This window comes from Cottoperca gobio, chromosome 11 (genome assembly GCF_900634415.1).
Source record: "Cottoperca gobio chromosome 11, fCotGob3.1, whole genome shotgun sequence".
In the NCBI taxonomy this organism is placed as follows: domain Eukaryota; kingdom Metazoa; phylum Chordata; class Actinopteri; order Perciformes; family Bovichtidae; genus Cottoperca; species Cottoperca gobio.
In genome coordinates this window covers 14,272,723-14,288,870 of record NC_041365.1, presented here as the reverse complement: position 1 = coordinate 14,288,870, position 16,148 = coordinate 14,272,723, and the positions used below count along the sequence as shown (strand labels likewise).

The window sequence follows — 16,148 nt, the reverse complement described above, 5'->3', positions numbered from 1 at the left end:
CAGCCCCGCCTCCCTGTGTTTTGACCCAAGGGAGCAATTTGAGGCTGCACAACGAACACATCTCCACCCAACCACTCCCCCAATTTAATAAAACAATTTAAAATTCATTATGGCCGTTAAATTAAGGAAATTACAGGAGAAAGACAAATTATTAAGGTGGTCTCAGATTCACTGCTGTCTACTCACCATCTCAATACCCTTTAAACTGGTTTTAGATATTCATTTATATGATTGTATAGATGTAATTATGCAGTGTTTTTATACATAATATGTCCCAGTGTTTAATATTATTCTAACAACGTATGGTATAAAAATTAAATCTAACAGGTGTATTACTTAGTAAACATCCATTTTCAAAATATGTGCATGCTGGGAACACACACACACACACACACAGCCGCCAGCAACATGCAAGAATACTGTACTATAATGATAACTTTAATTAATGCAAATTAGGCACACAGCAGCACATGCATGACACACACGCACATAGCAATGTTATGCAGCATGCGCCGTAATGATATCCTTAATTGACTCATTAACATTTCACACACTTTTAGTGTGAAAACACACACATACAAACACCCTTCACACAGGAGTTTAATGCCACAGTCAGTGCCAGAATGCTTCCTCTTGTAATGGAGTGAACACATGCATGCACGCGCTCGTGCACGCACACACACAAACAGCGTACACGGTTTATTTATTCATGAGCATCATGCTGGATTGGACCCATATTTTGCAAACACAGGGGCAGAGGTTGATGTGAGCGGCAGCAGCGGTGTGGTCGCGGCCGGACAGACCAACCTGTGCCTGGCTCTACCCGGAACCATTATGCAGACAGGAAACTACCATTTTAAAGCTAGCAGCATCGGAGGAGCCGTCGTCTACAGAGGGGGACATCTAAATCTGACACGGGGCGGAAAACAGCCAACCGAGGAGAAAATAAGGAAAAACACGACGCAAACAAAACAAAGGCGCCGTTTAGGTGAAGACGAGCAGTAAACCAGTGGAGCAGTACTACTGAGGCGGCAGACAATGGACATATCGGGTCAGGCCAGCGGAAATAGTTTTTGTTAGCGAATGTAAAGCAGCCCTCCCGGGCCGATGGAGAGCCAGGCCTTTCACAGTGTTTTTCCATGGATGAAGAAAAAGGCCCCGCTGACAGGCAGTAGGGACCCCGCTCTCACGGCGCACTGTCCGCTCGATGTTTTTACGCTTTTACTCCCATGTTTCTGAGCTTTTTTTGCACGTAGCCATCGTATGCTACAAGGTAAGAAAACAAAAACAAAAGCCGTTTCCAGCAGTGGTATGTTTGCTAATTTGCTAGCAGCCAAGCTAAGCGCTCGGCTAAGCTGCTAGCAATGCTAGCGTTATGCTATGCAACCAAGATACCTACGTTATGTCAGTTTAGTTATATGTATCTGTATTATAACGCTGTTCCACACACATTGTAACATAATTTAAAATGCATTGTATGTGCCAATGTTATACATGCATTATAAACGATTTCACCTCCGTTAGTGCAACATTTTAGCAGTTGGTTAACATTAGCTAGCGGAGTGATGGATGGATGCTAGCAGTTGCTGGTTGATGAGTGATAACAGTCATTTGTGTCCGTCTAACCTGTTCGGTCATCGGTACATGTGTTTTCAGGCTGTCGACCTGAAGACACCGGTTGTCGGCGGAGAGAGCGGCAGTTTCTCCCCCAACAGCTGCGATCCAGCAGGGAGCTCCAGACCTGTAGATCCGCCGGTAAGATGGAAACAACATGAAATCACGCTCCTTGAAATTGTCAAACAAACTGTTCGCTTAATTAGCTCCAGTCTGTAACTTGTGCTCTGCTCGCAACCTACTCGATACTAACTAACTGAAAAATGTGTGCTGAAAGGAGATTCAGCTCATTTTAGGCTCTGCATATATCTGAGCAGTAACTTATTACAACCACTGATGCAGAATCAGTAGCTCAGACACCACTGATTGTAAGTTTGTGGAAAAAGTTATTTCATAATAAGATCGGCTACACATGTTTTCTTATAATCTGAAAAAGTTGCCTGAATGAAAATATTTAACGTTGCTTTTGAGAATCAAGAATGCTTTAAAAACAGGGTATTCAGATATTTTGTCTACTGTAGGAGCATCAATAGTATACTGATCAAAGTACTTATACGTAATCGATGTGATTGTCAGTAGTGGGAAATAAACTGTAAATCTGCATCAGTTAAACCCACGTACAGTAGAGTATCCTTCAAAAACACTGGTCACAGGGCATATCTAAAACTACGAAATTTGAAAGATAGAAAAAAAGTAAATAGTTTGAAAATACAGATGACACTATTTTTTTTATATACTTTTATTTTGCACCATAATTAATTTTGAGCAGTATGTCATACTTCATTTCCTGTGACAACTTGACATCTGTAATTGTTTTCGTCATAAGCTTTCTAAAAACCTGAAAATGGAATAATAGGTAGAGAAACGTACTGTGCACAGTGAAGCTCTGATTTGACAAGAATTGTATTTTGTTCATATGTTGGATGAGTCACAGTTAAAGCTGTTTGTATCAGTAAATCAGTTTCACAGATGTGCTTATTAGATTGTTTAGAATCTGAACTGGATTAATTGCGGATTATACTGATGCTACAGATAGCAGGTCATTTTTCTTCCAAATGTTTTCTCCTTAATCTTTTAAATGCATTCTTTAAAGTTGCTCTATTGACTTAAATTAAAAGTTTCTTATGCGGTGTAGGGCCACACACTTAATTGCATGGATAATATTCACCCGGTGATGCACGCATTTAAAAAAAATGTAGGTCCTTAATTTATATTTTATTTTGAAGTAATTGAACATGTGTAATAAGAGATTAATAAAAAATGATTTCCCTCTTAATGTTTTATGTCACAAAAGTGAATAAAACTTTAGGTTTTAGTTACAGGTAGAATGTCCCTCACATCAGCTGTACTTAAACATCAGATAAAAATTAACTAATTGGTATATTAATTTAGGCTCTTTATTTCTATTTATCAACATTCATATATTTGGATTGATGTTTCTGGTTGAGTCCTTTCTAGGTAGGAAGTTATTTTCCCCGTCATGTAACATGAGACTTAGGGAGGATGTTCGCTGTTTGGGGGATTTGAGCACTGGGTCACATTCATCACTGCTAAACGTAATGTATATAAAATGTGGAAAGGATTATGCGCGGAATGTCCTGGAGCAAATGTTGGTTGTAATTTCTTATGGTTTTCTGCGAACATTTAACGCAGATGTTTGCACATGTGTATAAAGTTGCAAACGGCCCACTATAGTGCATTGAGTCTGTTTTGAGCACTGCTGTGTTTTTACTCCTCTGTGGAGTTTTCACCACTGACACACCAACCAAACTGTAGCAAACAGACTTCAAAGGCGGTTGCTAAAGATTGCATACCGTTGGGAGGAAATGTATCATTGAACAACAAAATGTTGCAATATGCTTTCGCATTAAACACATCCGAGCTCAACCTGTTGAAGGAATTTCCTCATACATCGTGGGTGGCCGGTCAGAGAGCTGAGAGTTTAAGTGAATTTTAATGCAAACAATCAGTAGAATCCGATGCATCAATTATTTTCTTTGGTCTTGTTAAAGGAGCACTAATCGATGGGATCAGCTGCTGTAATGATTGGCTGGAGATAAAACCTGCGGACTCTCATTTGTGCTGGTTTTCTCTCCCACCCGCTAAGTTACCTGCATTCACCTGGTGTAACAGATGTGAACTAGTTCCCTGATGGAGAGCTAGAATGAAACTCTGTAGCCCAGATCCTCATGTTGCTTACTTTAAAATGTAATCATTGTATCCTACATCTATAAAACTGACATTGTTATCTTTGTGTTGTAGTTTATTAGATTGTTGTCATTACGTATTTAAGTTTTACTTAATTCAATTACAATGCCACAACATGGGTTTTAACTTAGTTGGTTGGGTGGCTTTTTATGTCAGGCTGTCCCAGTTAGACACAATGGTAACTGAGCAGAATTTAGATGAATATGCTTTTGTACTAAGTGGCTGGACTTCAGCAGAAATTTGATCTGTTTTTGTGTTTGAGTGTGATTATTGTAAAAGTTGGAGTTGACAGATTTTCATTTGGACAATTTCTTAAACGGAATGCAGCCCTACTTTATGTCTGTTTTGAAAAAGCTTTCTTATTTCCTCGAATCTGATTCCTATTGTTTGGCCTCGTCGTTCATCAACCTTCTAACGGTTATCAACCTTGTAGCATTGTCATTAAGCTTTCTGAAGAACTTTCAGTAACAGTTTCACTATTCTTCAGAAGGAAATCAGCATTAATTTTAGTTTTTGTGATTTTTATTACGGCTCTCTATGAATATTCCCGTCTCTCTGCCAAGCTTCAGACTGTACGCAGATGTGACGGCACATTTGAGGATGTTTGGCTTCTCTCGTTTCTGTCTCAGGGGAGAGTTGTTGGTGTCGAGTGCTCCGTGCAAAGCCAGGGGAAGGTCAGAATCAACAGCACAGTTAACCTCAGCCTTTTAAAGAAAGATATGCCACCCAGGCAATCCAGATGCACAAGATCAAATAGTTTCTGTTCAGATGTTCAAAGCAGTTATGCTAATATTTTGCTCAGGGAGAAAAAGCAGCAGATTGTTGCCTACAGTGGGGAAAAAAAGCATCATTTGTAATTGTAAAGAAGATGTTATTAAGATTGTGGTGTTTTCAAATGTCAGTTTGTCTTTGCAGACGAATTGGCAGTATTCAGACTAAGGAGATGCTGTTGACTCAAACGACTTTGTTGAAAAAGATAACTAGTGTTAATTACGCAAGATTTAAAAGAAGTGAAGTACTTCATTACTTGATGGGTTAATCGTATCAAGCGACTGCTCCGTGTAGTGACCCACATTTGCATGAATACATTTTCTTAATTGGTTAGAAAACACTTCTGCGACTGAGAAACAAAACGGGAACATAATCTGTGAAATAAATTGAAAATGCCAACTTCTAAATAGTGTGTGGGGGTGGGGGTGGGGGCAGCCATGTTATCCAGCAGGACAGGAGTCGTGTGACATTTCGACCCAGCACTCTCATTTCCCTCTCTAGGCTCTGTCTGCCACTCACTAGTGTGTATACAGTGTGAACATACAAATAACAGTCAAACAGTACACTTTAAACTAATAGAAAACTTGCCATTATTCACTGTTCTGATTGTTGCCCCAAAGTTTCATAAATGGAAACTGGTGGCTGAGATTTGCATTTGTATATTATCTTTTTGTCTGTGTTTATTTTTCTTAATTGCTGCATTTAGTTTCTCTTGTCAGCTTTGTCTCTAGTTATGCATTTTTAAACTAAACACTAATGTGATTAACTGCTTTACATTTGAAAAGTGACAGAAAGAAGCATTGTGCACAGTGTTTTTCTTAGTTATATTAAAATATCCTAAATAAAAATACTAAATTGAGTTTTATAAGTTAACAGCATCTGTTAATTCATTGGTTTAAAGCTACCTGATATTAGAAAGTCAGCTGATTAACATTTTACCAGGTTGAACAAACAATGAAAGATGATTTTCAAGACTTCCACACAAAAATGATTGTACTGCTCAGGCCGTTGAATCTAATTATTAGCTCAATAAATGAATTGGGTTAAATAAATACTGTGGCTCAAAATTAAAAACCGCAAAATATTGTTTATTCAGTTCCTTTTGAGACGTTCAGCATCAAGGTTTTTCAGGCTCCAAGTGCAAGAAAAACTACTGTTGAACTCTCTGTGCTAACAGTGATTTGTTTATCTCTGTATCAAGTCACTGAATCACTGACATTATTATGTCTTTTTTTCCTTCTCATTCTTCAGGCTGTCCGAAGAACTCCATGAGGGGACAGAAGGGCAGTGAAGCAATGGTTCACCCTCCACTGAAATAGCTGTCACACTCCACTTCATGGAACTGCTGACCTGATAAAAAAAACAATCGGCATACTATTATGGAACACTTAAAAAAAAACACTACAGACTCTGTTTTTTAATATGATTTAGTTTATTACCTATTTATGACCCTTTAAAAAAAGAAAAATCCCGCAGACGCACTTGAAGGCTTCACTCTTGAATGAAGAATAAAACTACTAGTGATACCATTTATGTGAGGGAAAAAAATCGAGCATCGGCTTTTGGTGGATTATAGCTGTTTGTTGGAATTTTGGGGTCAGGACTACCTCTGAAAATCCCACCTTGTCAGTTTGACAAGGGGTCATTGCTATTTCCAGCAATTGCAGGCTTAGTGCACGTGGCAGTTGTAGCTACGTGGCACTTTGCCACAGCTGTATTGGAAGATGTTCCAGTTCAGCAAGTACCCAATGGACATTTTAGAGATGCTGAGTGGACACCAGGCCCACCAGTTCAAAGGCCTTGGATTAGAACGACAACTGAGCCACCAGCAGCAGGTCCAACTGCAGCATCAGCAGCAGCTTCAGCAGCAGCACCAGCCCTCCGTCGATGGCTCTGGAAGCCTCCTGTCTGGCCTCGGCCTGGGATCCCTCCAGAGTTCTCGGAGTAATGCCTTCGCAGACTCCTCATCATTATTCGCCAAAATGAGCGCACCTTCCGCATCCATCTCCCATCAGAGCCAGTCGTCCTCTTCGTCTCACAGCTCCAGGAAGTCCAGTAAGATGAGCAGTAGTAGCAGCAGTGGGAGCGGGAGCTCGGGATACCCCCAGTTTCTGCGGCCTTTTCACCCAGCAGAGGCTGCGCTGGCTCAGGAGCAGCTCCACTCCGGGATGGGACGTTTTGACTTTGGTGGGGGCAGCAGTGTAGGAAGTGCAGGGGTCATCGGTGGAGTTGTCACACCCGCACCCCCGCCTCCACCCCTGCATCCAGGTCTCTCTGTCCCTCAGCCCTCAACTGGTCCCCCCACTTCCTCACCTTCTTCCTCCACCTCTTCAGCCTCCATCAACCCTTCCGGCAGCACTGCAGTCCCGTTAGTCGGCCAGTCGGATCCCCGCAGCCTCCACCAGCAGTTCAGCTGCATGCTCGCCGCCAACCAATACTTCCTTTCCGGCGTCCCCACCAACAGCAGCCTGGAGCAGTTCCTCGTTCAGCAAGGCACTCACAACCACTTGGGCTTGGGTCTAAGCCAAGGGCCCACTGACTCAAACTCGGCCCTGGCCCCTCCCCCCGCCCTCCACTCCGCACACAGCCACAGCCACAGCCACGCAGCTCTACCAATTCAGCAGCAACAACAGCAGCTGACCCCTCACGCCTTATCTCATCCACACAGCCACACTCACCACCCGCACCCTCTCCACCCGGCACCCCAGCCTGCCCCACTGGGTGGTTTTGATTTCCAAGGCATTCCAGTCCTTTCCTCGAACCAGATAGCATCACTAATGCAGCAAGAGGTTGGCCTTTCCCTCCCCCTGCCCCTGCACCTGTCCCTCTCTAAAGATGATGCAAAGACAGGAGACAGCTCGTCTTCATCAGCTTCAAGTGGAGGAAGCCGGAGAAAGAAAGCAATGGCGGGCTACCTGCCTCAGAGGAAATCGGACAGTAGCCACAGTCACAGCACTCACAGCCATAACAGCAGCTCGAGTGGGCACAGTCAGAGCTCCTCATCAGGCCTTGTGGGAGGAGGATCTGGGGGTGTTGGAATAAGTGGCATCGGAAGCGAGCCACCGCATTCCTCTCTCCTCTCATCGTCCTCTCAGCAACAGCAGTCATCCTCCACCGTGTCCTCCTCTTCGTCTGCCCCTCGTTCCTCTAACTCCACCTCTGTGCTTGTAGCCAACGGTAACCAACAGTTGTCCAAATCTCAAGACAGCCACAGTAATAGTTCATCTGGCCAGCCTGAGCCAGAACCCCTTTACCACTGTGGTGAATGTGGTAAAACCTTCACCCACCTCTCCAGCCTGCGAAGGCATCTCCGCAGCCACGGCTTAACACCAGAAAGCCAAAGCAGGAAGTCAGACTGTAACTCCCCCAGCCCAGAGAGGATATTCTGCTGTGGCGAGTGTGGGAAGAGATTTAAAAAGAGGGGTCACCTCATTCAACATAGTGTCACTCACTCAGAAAACCGGCCTTTTGTCTGCAACATCTGCCAGAAATCCTTCAACCGCCGAGAGTCACTAACAAGACATGAGAAGATACACGACGAGAAGCCTTTCCGCTGCCCGGCCTGCGGGCGTTGCTTCCGTGAGAGCACCTCCCTTCTCAACCATGCTGCTTCAGGTGCCTGTGGCAAACCTCCTCGTAGTTCAAAAAACCGGTCTGGCAGCGAAGGAAGTGGATCATCCAACCCAAGCAGCAGTAAAATGGGAAGCAGTGGAAACAGGGTAGGACTCCCAAACGATGGGGCAGCAATGGCGAATGACAAGTATGCAACAGATTATTCCAGAAATCGCTACCAGAATCAGTCGCCCTACAGCGGGGTCGATGACTACAGGCGATCACAACCCTCGTCTCTGTACTCCTCAGAGAGTACGCTAGCCAGTGAAATGACCAACCAAACTCTGCGTAAGGCCCCTTTAGCCCCAACTCTTCATCCCCACCCACAACCGCAGCAGCACCACCACCACCACCACCAACAGCCGCCGCAGCAGCAGCAACAACAACCGCAGCCACACCTCCCCCTCTCCTCCCTGTTGGATGATTCGGAGGATGAAGTCACCAGCAGTGCGATGTCGGCCATCGCTGCTGCAGCCGCAGCCTCCTGTGATATAAACACTGAAAGCCGGGAAGGAGAGAGGCGGGATATCATTGGAGGCCTCCTTGGGGGGTTGGGGTTTGGTAATCTTGGCGGACCGTCATCTACGTCCAGCCTCAACGGTTCTACCATGCCTTTGACCCACCCTAGCCAGCCGAACACGAAGCCCAGGAGGCCAAGGAAGCCCAGAGAGAAGAGGGACCCAAGCAACGTCGTCAGGAGAAGAAGGAGCCCTGCCCCTCCAGGGGACGGGTCAGAACGGCCGTACAGCTGTCAGATTTGTTGCAAACGCTTCAGAAGGGCGGAGACCCTACGGCGCCACACCCGCGTCCACACGGGCGAGAAGCCTCACGCCTGCGACATATGTGGCAAAATGTTCCGTGAGCCTTTCCACCTTACCAAGCATCTGACCGTGCACTCTGGTCAAAAGAACTACAAATGCAATCTGTGCGGGAAGATGTTTGCCTATGCACAGAGCCTAGTGAGACACGGGAAGTTGCACAGAAAAGGTGAGATCGACAGCCAGGGGAGGAGAATTAAAGGAGCTGCTGCTGCTGCTGCTGCTGCTGCCGCTGCTGCCGCTGCTATCAGTCAAGTCGCCCCCTCGGGAAACTCTGACTACTTCTCATCATGCTCCCAAGGAGAAAAGTCTCCAACATCGGGCACCCCCTCTCAGAGGCTTTATACCTGTACAGTGTGCTGGAAATCATTCCGCCACTACTTTCACCTGACGGCACATCAACAGACGGTCCACTGGTGGCGGGGTAGGGCTGGAGAAGTCCTTTCGTTGTGAAGTATGCGGTAAAGCCTTTGCCTACTCCAACAGCTTAGTGCGCCACAAGCTGTCTCAGCATGGCATCGACCGCAGCGGCCAGCGTGTCAACCAGTCCCAACCCTCCGTATACTCACCGCTCTTCTATGATTCTGGATCAGGTCCAAACTACGCTGGGTCGTCTCACATGCAGCAAGGGGCCCCTGGGCAGCAGCAACCACAACCACCACCACAACAGCAGCAACAGCAACAGCAACAGCAGCAGCAGCAGCACCCTTTTCACTACCGCTCAAAAAACTTCCAAAAGAGGCTTGGACAAACAAAAAAGCAAAAAAAAAAAAAAAGGCAACTGCTGATCCACAGCATCATGAGAGACGGAAAGCTGGTGGGTGTTCCTCTGAGTAAAGACACCCGCAGGAAGCTGATGCTTCTGAGGAAAAAGAGGGGCAGACTGCAGGCGCAGCTCAAGAAAAAAAAGATCCTGGCCCAGCTGAGGATAAAAGGTGGTGTGATAAAAGTAAAGTCTTGGAGCGGAGGTGCTGTCAAAGTCACCGGGCTCACCTCAATGGAGGTGCCCATTAAGCGCTTCCCCTGCCCCATCTGCCCCAGTGCAACATATGCCATGCAGGGTTCTCTCCTGGTCCACCACGCCATCAGGCACCCACCGAGAAACTCAGGCCGCCACGCCCGTCTGCGGTGCCAGGAGTGTGGGAGACGCAACAGCTCATTACACAAAGCCTTGAAACACAGGGGCCTGCATCTTAAACAAGCTGCATTCCAATGCCGCAAATGCCGACACCGTTTCTGGAACTCCCAGCTTCTGGCCCGACACAAGTTCTGCTGTCGGGGGCTGACCATCGGCAGAAACTGGGAACTGATGAAGACGAAATCCCCACCGACACATGACCAGTCAGAAAGTGACCATACACCTGTCCAGCTGACGGTCCCGGTTCTGGTCCAGCCTGAGAGATCAACAGTTCTGACTGAGTACAGTCAGTAAAAAAAAAAACTGTTTTTTAGACTAGATTGTTTTGATGTTTTATTTTTTTTAGATAATCCAAGAAGCAAGCAAGTTTTTAACAGAACAAGTGGGAAGGGTTTAGTGTAACTACCGTAATATCCCCACAACCCTCCCGGATAAATCTGTATACAATCCTAACGTACTGCAGCAGAGGTGGTTGATGAATTAGAGTGGACTTCAAAAGGCCTAAAATCAGAACCACCCTCATCATCTGGCTCCCCTTACCCTAAGGTGGAGGAACTCTTGACCATGTGACAATTTTAGTAGCACCTGTTTGAAAAATGCATTAATCCAGTTTCCTCTCATCATGTTTTTATTTTTGTTTTTAATTTCCCCATTAGCAGTGTTTGCGCATACATATGGATTGGATGCCGATTGTAGAAGTGAGGTACCTTTTAGTACCAGTTTATTTTTTCAAATTGTTTTCACATTATTCACAGTTAAACCGTATAGTCTGTGTCTCTTGCTCTGTATGTGTTTATTTGTTACCCCAGTGGAGAATCTCTCACCTTTTATACTGAGATGACATCTGCCCTTTAAGATAAATAAATCTTTCAAGAGAGAAAGGTGAAGGGTCTAATCTGTCACACAAAAGGCAGTTTGATATGCTAAAGTGACTGAAAAGGACAAAAGGAGTTAGGACAAAACAGAAAAGTGTCTGTAACCTTGTTTTTAATGTACACTACTTTTTTGTCTTTTTTTTTAAGGAGGCGTGGATGTAGAGAAAACACGACTCAAACTGTTAATGTGTTCAGGATTTGAAAAGGACAACAGAAATAACCGGAGTGTACTGTATAATTCGTATTATATTTTATTATATATTGATTATTTGCTGTTTTTTACTCCAAGTATCATTTATTTTATCATCGTTGGTATTGTATGGGTGGGAGGGAACGAGTTGGGGACTGTCTTTGTGAAACAGCGGGATGAGTATATGTATCGATGTGATATTTTTTGCACCTCCCTGTACCCCTTTTAGCTACTCCCTCTTTGCTACCGTTATGCCCAATTTTTGTAACAAAAGCGTGTACACATAGTTCATTACTTAGGTCCTGTCCAGACGTGTTTTTTCTTTTTTCTGTAAAACTAAAACATGTAATATTACTAAATTACTATCCTTTTCTTTGCCTAAAAGTGAGTTGTTGAAAACCCTCAAATCAAATTAAAAAAAAATCTGAAATGTTACTGTTTGCTTAAGTTTATGTTAAAATCGTAAGCTCCCTTTCCAGTTTCCAGGAAATAACTGTAATTTGGTACTAAATTCCTTGAACGAAAAGTTTAACTTAAACCCTACTACATTTTTTTTATTGATTGCTGGAATTTCCTTCCTAAAAAAACAAATTTCACATTTTTGCATGCTTCTAAAAGAGTAAATGACTCTAGGTTGTACCAGCAATTAAATAATTATAAGGCTAACAAACACTCTTTATTCTCCCTAAAAGTACCATCAAATTACAAGGTCCATTCCAGGAATTATTTGCCCCTGCCAAATATGGGATCATTGGAGTACAAGGGGCAGCTTTTTATGTTGAGGCTAACCACAGAAATTAATTCAAAAGGAGTTGCTTTTTTCCAATATAGTGGCTGGGTTTCACATTTTACAGCTGAACAGTGAATTCAAATATTTTTGGGGCATGGTAGAATCTTACAAATGTCATTAGGAGCACTAGGAGGAGGCTGGAGAGGTGAGTGAAGGTTTTATCACATTCACCACAGTGGTGAAGAGGCTCTGGCTCATGCACTACAGTCAGGATATAGTGACAGTTGCAGCAAACAAGACAGTTATTTTTAATAAAGTTACCAACGGCAGCTTTAAATCATCACATAATTACAAGTGCATTGTCATTACAGAAACAACGTCCCAGATATTCAGGAGAGCTGACTGTTTACATTAGAACTACTTATTTCCACTGAAGAAATAGTCCCTATATCTAACTGCTGTTGGCGTGCATTTCATTTAGGTATACTTCAGTTAAAAATGATAAATGGTGCTTTAAGAAAAAGTCAGCATGGGTGGGTAACATTGGAGAAGTCTGGAAGAATAAACTACATTTTACATTTAGTGCCTTGAGATTGCTTTTAGCTTGGAAAGGCGCTTTACAAATACAATGTATTATTATTTTCTTTTAATCCCAGCCCAATGTTGCGAACTCTTGTCTAATGACAGCGAGCTCCAACAGTCTCTAAATCTAGCGGAATGTCACTAAATTGGCCTCCCTCCAAAGCCACTCCCCCAAAATGATCAATGTAAACGTATAACGAACAATAACAGCCAACATGGCTATAGTTAGTACTCACAGCTGTCAAAGATGGCAGCTCGTGGAAGAGTCTGGTAATGCGCAATGAGTGCACGGGCAGAGTGCGCGCAGGAAGACAGGCAGGCCGAATAAAATGATTTGACGGATTTATTACAGTCCTACGACAGCCATAGATACTGGATGTTTTTGTCAGAGCATTGTATTTCTTGATTGCTGTCGGAATGAAAAGAGTTTTTCAACACATAACAAATACAATTCTAAAATACACTACCCACCCTCGCTTTAATGAGATAAGGACATTTTCTCAGTTATAAAAGATGGAAATTGATTCAGTTCGGAATGATTTTTTATATCCAATCCTATAAAGTTTTTACTGAAAGTGATAATTGTTAAGAGTTGATTAAAGCTTAGAGTTTGTGTATGGACAAGCAAGCTATCAAATGGAAGGTAAATGCTGTTATAATGGTGACAGCAATAATAGTTACATGGGAATGTTTATTATTAGGTTTAACATAGATAAGTACTGGAATTACGGTAGAAATGGTTAAAATTGTGTGATTTATAATTTTGTCTGTATGAATCTAAGGAATATTTGCAGCTACCATTAAACTACTAGTCTATTTTCAATAACCTCCGAGCCCCGATCCCCACGAGGATCCAGCAGCAGCAACTCTCCTACAAGAAAAGTCTGATCTGTAAACTTTCAGAATGACACGAAAACAGCAGTTCAACCACAACTTCCATCCCCTCGAAGCTGGTTTTCAGATAATTAATCCACGGTGTATATTTTTATCCATGCTTTCCTCCTACAGGGACACTGAAGTGGTTTCTCTCAAACACATGTAGCCTGCTTTACCCACGCACACAACAGGAGTAGACTTTCAGAGAGCTGCAGCTCCAGATACATCAATGATATGAGGTCAGGTGGTGTGCACCTGGAGCATGCGGTCAGGTGAGCTGTTTATGCCTTCATGAGTATCCAGTATGCCCCCCGGGTTTTACCAGGGGGGGGGGGGGGGGTCACATGTGCACTGGCACGTGTCTCACTAAACGTTGTGGAGAAGAGTACCCATTGTGCAATCAAATGTTCCCTGTCAGTGTTTTACTATTACATATGATGTTCCTGCATTAATAGTATTAATAGTACTACGTTGCATTTTACTGCTGGAGAGTACGGTTGTACTCCTGTTGACTCCTTTGTACACTGTTGGGTAGTTTAATCAACAGCAATGCATCATATTCTATAAGATCATCATATCTTTGTAGCTTTGTCGCTGTGAAACGTATCTCTAAAAAGTCACCTTTTCTTAATCTTAGAAAGTCAGTTTTGTTACAATGCATTTTCCAGCTGATCCAAGAGAGTTTTTAAATAGTTTCTTAAGTAGCAGAGATTATACAAAGCATAACGGAGCACTTCATCATTTATTTCAAAATCGCCATATTTGGAGATACGACGTGGTTTTCAATAGACAGGATGGGTATAAATTGTGATCTGAAAAGTAATTAAAACTGTCAGATAAATGTAGTGGAATAAAAAGTAAAATACTTGTCTCTGAGATGCAGTGGAGTAGAAGTATAAAGTTGCTTAAAATGGAAATATTCAAGTGAAGAACAAGCTTGGTTGGGTTACCGAGCGGGTACAGGCCCAGGGGCCCAAGGGGTCAAGTTTTACAAAATGTTTCTGAAAAGAATAAAGTTATCACAAAGAGATGCAAAATGACCACAAACATAAACAGAATGATTACAAATGACCCAATGACTACAAAGAGACACAATACAACCACAAAGAAATTACTAAAATAGATGCAAAACGAAAACAGAATTGCATGAAGGTTATTATTTTGTTACTATATTCCGCCCGGTAGCTTGTGAATTTCACCAAGGCATCAATAAAGTTTTATCTTAACCTTTAATAATATATGTAACATAATTTGTTGATTATATTTGTTATTATTATTCTTAATCTCGAAAGTAACTACAGTTATCAAATACATGTAGAGGAGTAAATATTTGTCTCTGAGTTGTAGTGGACTAGAAGAATAACGTAGCATTAAACTATAAATACTCAAGTTAAGTACAAGTGCCTCGGATTTGTACTTTATTTACTTAATTTACTTAGTTACATTCCACCAGTGGTGAACAACAGTATTGTAGCTGTGGTTGTTGAACTGTTATGCTCTGATGCATTACTGACTAATAGCCACTAGATGGCGCCATGTAAACACTTTAAAATGATGGCTGCTGTGGGTCTGGAGATATACAATACAGTCTATGGTCTGGAGGAATGAAACCAGGGGAAATAATCTGAATTGGAAAAGGTTCGTGAAACCCAGATCACACATTAGTAGAGTCTAGCTGTTGGTCCTCACTTTCACTGATGATGCATGCCAGTGTGTGTGTGTGTGTGTGTGTGTGTGTGTGTGTGTGTGTGTGTGTGTGTGTGTGTGTGTGTGTGTGTGTGTGTGTGTGTGTGTGTGTGTGTGTGTGTGTGTGTGTGCGTGTGTGAGATCATTTTGGCCTCTTGCTACTAGCACATTCCTGTCATGTATATTTGACAACACTCTGTCACCAGATAGGACTTGCAGGCTTCTCTAGGTCCTTCCAGGAACTGTTGTTCCCACAGTGCAGCTGCTGCATCTGATTCATGAATCAGTTAGTATCAACAGGAAATGCATAAAATGGCATGTTATGTGTGATTTATGCCTTTATTTCTTGTATAGGCTGTTGATATTATTGTGTTATTGAAGTGATAGATTTGGCATTTTAGCTTTAACTTGGATCTGCACAGAAAATACATGACGGTACATGATTAACATGAACAAACATGACAAATAAGTACATACATGTGTACACTACCAAAGAACACAATTAAAGAAAATTAAGCAATGCTAAATTATTTATTTTTACCAAAGGGTATTTTTTAGCTGTAGTTTCTGCATAAACATTACAAAGTAATCCTATAAAACACTATACATTTTGAAAATTGTTATTGAAATTGGACTTGCAGGGTAATTATAAAAAGTTAATATTAGTTTTACAAGACAATTAGGATGTTGTATGATACTAATCAGAAGTTAAAACATGCAACACAAAAAGATACAATACACAGCATAAAAAACTATTAAAGAAAACTATTTTTTTATAAATATAATAGTTACTAATCAATAACAACATTGTGCTATATTAGCAGGTAAATAAAACGTGCAACACAAGGACAAATAGAACATGCCATACATGCATAAAGAAATAAGAATAATAAAAATAATATATAATACAATAAAAGCAAGGTTGGAATAAAAGACATCTTAACATGTCAACTAACAACATTACCCTTATATAATATCAAACAAGAACACTCTCAAAGTATTGTTATTAATAATAATAATAATAATAATAATAATAATAATAATAATA

At 42.2% G+C, this 16,148-nt stretch overlaps 1 protein-coding gene across 1 annotated transcript; it reads left to right on the top strand.

Moving 5' to 3' along the window:
• The first annotated feature begins 643 nt into the window (after nucleotides 1-643).
• Nucleotides 644-11,661, top strand: znf865 (zinc finger protein 865). The gene is given in 4 exon segments (XM_029443144.1): nucleotides 644-1,273; nucleotides 1,657-1,755; nucleotides 5,845-9,455; nucleotides 9,457-11,661. Coding segments are annotated over 2 exon segments (4,137 nt in total). The 5' UTR covers nucleotides 644-1,273; nucleotides 1,657-1,755; nucleotides 5,845-6,317; the 3' UTR covers nucleotides 10,456-11,661.
• The last annotated feature ends 4,487 nt before the right edge of the window (nucleotides 11,662-16,148 follow it).